The following is a 4,862-nucleotide window of genomic DNA, read 5'->3' as shown; positions in this document are numbered from 1 at the left end:
GGGTGGTGTAGTGGTTTGCCCATTGGGCTGCGATCCCCATGGTCAACAATTCAAAACCACCGGCCCGCTGTGGTGGGCTTTCTACTCATGTAAATCGTTACAGTCTGGGAAACTGACAAGGGGTCACTAGGAGTCAACACTGACTCGGTGACAGCAAGCTTTGTTTTTGTTTGTTTTTATAGCCACTGAAATCCTAGGCTACAGCATCATCATTGAGTATAATTCTGAAGGGCAATATCTACCATTAAGCTTGGCTGATGGAGTTCGAGAGAGAAGAGTATGTAATGAAATACCAAAATTCCCATCTGGGAAAGTGTCAACATCGGACTACATGGGAGAGCCTCAGAAGGTAGGTTCTTCATCTTTGGATCCCCAGGACCTATGAGTATTTCTTATAAGTGAGAATGCACATTACTTTGTAGGGAAAAAGTGTGATTTAAAAAGGGACAAATATGGAATAGTTCCATTTATTTGAAATACCTAGGGCTGGCAAATGTATAGAGACAAAAGTTCATTAGGAGTTACTAGGGGCAGGTGGAGGGAAGAGAGGAAAAGATAGACATACAGCTTAGGGGACACTAAGGGTGTCCCCTATTAACGGTGATGAAAATATTTGGAAATGGATAATGGTGATGCTTGACCATGTTAAACAATGAGTGTCACTGAATCATAGGCATGAAAAATTTGAAAAGGCAAACAATTCTGATATATTTGTGTGGTATATATGTATGTATACATACTGTATTATATGTGTACTATATTCTAACAATATATATATACACACATACACACACATATATATATTTTAAATGTAACAATTTAGTCAAGCATTTTGAAAGTTTACCCTGGATTATTTATGTGGACCTTATGTGCTATCACATTTAATTAAAACAAATTTTGATGAGTTGTACAAGCCCCCAATAAAATGATTTTTTTTAATTCACTGTCATTGCATCGATGCCAACTCAATGAGACCCTATAGGACAGGATAGAACTGCCCCTGTGAGTTTCCAAGACTGTAACTCTTGGAGTAGACAACCCCATCTTTCTTCCCAGTGACTGGTGGTTTCAAACTGCTGACCTTGCAGTTAGCAACCCAACACGTAACTCCTACAAGGGTCTTCAAATTGTTCATGGAAAAAATGGAATGAAAAGACCATGAAGTTTTCCCACAAACTCTGTATCCCCTCATGGGGAAGAGTCCGGGAGCTTGGGGACAGAAAGGAGAAGTAATGTGACCACTGAGGCACACATGGCAAAATGTCGCCGGGAGCCATGGAACACCTGTAATCGCCAGAAGCGGGGCGAGTCCGTAACAGATTCTCCCCTGGAGCCTGGTGCAGATCGTGTGGCCCCGCCTAACTGCCAAAAACAAGCACCTGTTGTTTTAGGCCACCACGTGCGGCCAGGCGGTACAGCCGCCCAAGGAAGCTAAGACGCTCCATTTACACATCCATCTGATCAGATGGTTGGGATGCTGTTAACTTGAGAATGTTCCTTTAAAAATGCAAATGAGAAGTACTGCATACACACACACACACACACACACCGTACACCCCACACCCCCCAACTGCCTCTTTACCAGCTATCACCGTGTCAGAAAGCTGAATCCGGAAGTGTCCTCCTAATGGTGGGCTAGTCCTCTGCAGTTTCCACGTTGTCGCCTGGACAAATCCCGAGCCTTCTTCCGTTTCTTCAGCCTGCAAAGGGCTGTGGCAGACCAAAGACAGCGTGAGCAGCAGCAGCCTTCCAGAAATGCCGCTAGCTTTGGCAGAATACGGCCCCAAAGACCAGGCCATCGCCGCATCTCCAGGCCACCAGCAACAGCCTAACCACACGGGGCGTCCCTCTCCTATCATCATAGGAAAAGGATCGTATCACGACTAGAATTTTTGAAGAGTTTTCCACCTTTGAGCCTGCAGTGACCCTGAGAGCAGGGACACCAAAGGAAGAGTGATGGTCAGCGTCTACTGTTCGGATCCTGGCACACACAAGCAAAGGGTTGTCGGTTTCACAGGTTTATTTGGATACTCAAAAAGAAATTCCGCGTTCCTCACATGCTCTGCCTGCCCACTTTCCCAGCTGAAATATAAGCCACTCTTTCTAGCAACCTTCTGATCCAGTCCCTCTTCACCCACATGCCGTTGCTAGGTGACACGGAGTTGGTTCTGACTGATAGCAGCGACCCTGTGAACATTGCGTCTGTTTTGTGAGATGGAGGAGGACTTTGGGAACTGGTGTTGGATATATGGCCTCGCCATTCTAGTTCTCGGGTCTCTTGTTTCTGAAGGTCAGACCAGGGTGCAGCTGCCTTAGTCAGTTCCCTGCTTCAGCTGGCCAGGCTCACTGCCTGCAAGACATCCCTGACGAGAAGCCACATAGACCTACCCTGATGCAGCCCTGGGTGCTGGAGCAGCTGTGTGGAGACCTCTGCCAGCACTGAGATGCTTACACATTCACTGACTCAGCTTTCCTCCTGCAGTCGGCATCATTGCATCTGCTTTGTGAGGTGGAGGAGGACTTTGTGAACTGGTGTTGGATATATGAGTTAATGGGTTAATATTGGACTTGTGGGCATGGGCAGCACTGGGTTGGGGTGTTTTCTTCATGTGCACTTAACCTTTATATAAAATTCTCTCTTATACATGAGTTTCTGAGGATTTGTTTCTCTAAAGTACCCAGACTAACACATGACCCTTGGGGTTTCTAAGGCTGTACATCTTTCCTGGAGTAGAAAGCCTCATCTTTTGCCTACCAAGCAGCTATTGGGTTTGAACAACAGACTTTGCAGTAAGCAGCCAGAGCTTACCAGCAGCACCACCAGAGCTTCTTCATGCACATACCCAAGAAAGCAACCCTTATGCCAGGGAGTCAACCCGACTGACAGTGCCCTATAGCACAGATTGAAACTGCTGCTGTGAGTTCCTGAGACTGGAACTTGACAGGAGTAGAAAGCTCAGTCTTTCTTCTGGGGAGCGAGGGGCTGGCTGTTTAGCACTGTGGACCTTTTGGATTGACGCTTGAAGCCTAAGACGTAACCACTGCACATGCCACAAGGGCCCTCCTCACCTACATACAGCAAGTTGCAAATTCATCTTCCTCAAATCCAATGCTTCTTCATATAGTACAGCTTCTAGGATTATTGTCTCAGCATACTGAGTAAAGAAGTATGGGGAAAGGATACAACCCTGTCAAAATGTTTCCTATTTTAAACCTCACAGTAAGTACCCCTTGTTCTATGCAAGCAATTGCTCTTGGTCTACATGCAGACTCCACATGAGCATAAGTGGGAGTTCTGGAATGGCCATATTTCAGAATATTATCCATAATTTATTATGATCCACACAAAGAATGCCTTTGCATAGTCAGTTAAGACATAGGTGGGCACTGAACAGAGATAGGAACAGGTTACCCACATACAGGGCGGATGGAAAGTAGATGACTGCAGATACAGTTTGGCTTAAATCTAACATCTTACTATTTGTTTCCCCTCTTCACCCATTTTTAACTTGTCCTAGTTTTTATAACTTTCTCCTTTCTTTTGGAATGAGGTCTTCTGTGTTTTGTTTGTTTTGTTTGATTGTTGTTGCTGTTTCTTTTTCTCCTTATCGTATCATTTTCTACATGAACTCCAAACTCCAAACCAAAGTCTCTGCCACTGAGCCGCTGTGGACTCGTGGTGATCCCATAGAACAAGACAGAGCTGTCCCTTTGAGTTCCCAAGACGGTCACTCTTTATGGGAGCAGAAAGTCTTGTCTGTAGAGACAACTAGATGAAAAAAACCAAGGGGCAGCTGAGGGGATAAAAGATGCTAATAACCATGGATACAAGAATGAAGAAAATATTCCAAAACTGATTGTGTCAATGATCGAACAGTTCTTTCTCGTGTGGTATTCTCTGCATTCGGCCAAGATTCATTTGATATCAGCAATGATGTCCCTTGTTCCGTATCCTCTTGTGAATCCAATTTGGAATTCTGGCACTTTCTCGTTCATGTACTATTACAACAGTTTTTTGTTTCCGTTATTGTTTTTTATCTTCAGTAACATAGTAACAAGAGGCTAGAAATGGTTGAAGCTTGGAGCAAGCGACGTTTATGGGGCTCTTGTGCCACCTTGTGGTTGGTTCATAGAAATACCTAACTACATCCCAAACTCGCTGGATAGTTTGGATAGGGTAGAAGTGACTCTGGGTTTCCAAGAGCATAACTCTTTACTAAGGGAGTAAAAAGCCTCATCTTTTCCCCGTGGAGTGGCTGATGACTTCAAACTGATGACCCTGCAGTTAGTAGCCCAAAATTAATGTCATTTCACTTTAAAGGCTTTGAAAAAGAGGAAATGGAATGAAAAGAAAAGGTAGAGCCATTGGACTTGAGTCTGAAACTCCTAAGTATGAGAAACAGCAGATGACAACTAGCCCAAAGGAACAAAACTGGTGGACATTGGATTAGGGTTTAAATCTCTTGCTGTGGTAGTTACATAATCTGGTGGCAATTTGAGGGTTCAAAATGAAGGGGTAGAGTCTAGCCTGTCAATCAAGCCATAACCAATGAGGCCTCTGTGTGAGCATGGCCGTCTCCTGGGGATTCTGGGAACTCCGGTATTCTGAGAGTGTCTTCAGAGAGGCACTCTCTCTCTCTGTTCACTCCCAGAGAGACATTCTTGTTGACAAACCTCGTGGAGACAGGCTGATAGCAGTCAGAGCCTCAGAGCTGAAGGAACCACGTGGAGACCCCTGCCAGTGCTGAGATGCCACTACTACCACTGGATCCACAAGACCTTCCACCCACTGGCCTGTGATTTTCCTGCATTCAGCATCATTGCATGTGTTTTGTGAGTCTGAAGAGGAATTTATAGATTGG

The 4,862-nt window shown here is 44.9% G+C and overlaps 1 protein-coding gene across 1 annotated transcript in view; it reads right to left on the bottom strand.

Moving 5' to 3' along the window:
* Window positions 1–4,862, bottom strand: part of PKHD1 (PKHD1 ciliary IPT domain containing fibrocystin/polyductin) — a 579,560-nt gene that overhangs the window by 519,497 nt on the left and 55,201 nt on the right. The window contains exon 24 of the mRNA XM_045294754.1: window positions 1,583–1,710. Within this exon, the coding sequence (XP_045150689.1) occupies window positions 1,583–1,710 (128 nt within the window). The remainder of the gene's footprint in view (window positions 1–1,582; window positions 1,711–4,862) is intronic.

The sequence above is a fragment of the Echinops telfairi genome, unplaced genomic scaffold, assembly GCF_000313985.2.
Source record: "Echinops telfairi isolate 266 unplaced genomic scaffold, ASM31398v2 ScPeMD7_3533;HRSCAF=4204_1, whole genome shotgun sequence".
In the NCBI taxonomy this organism is placed as follows: Eukaryota; Metazoa; Chordata; class Mammalia; order Afrosoricida; family Tenrecidae; genus Echinops; species Echinops telfairi.
Note: the sequence above shows the minus strand (reverse complement) of the source record. Positions and strands in the feature narration are given on the sequence as shown.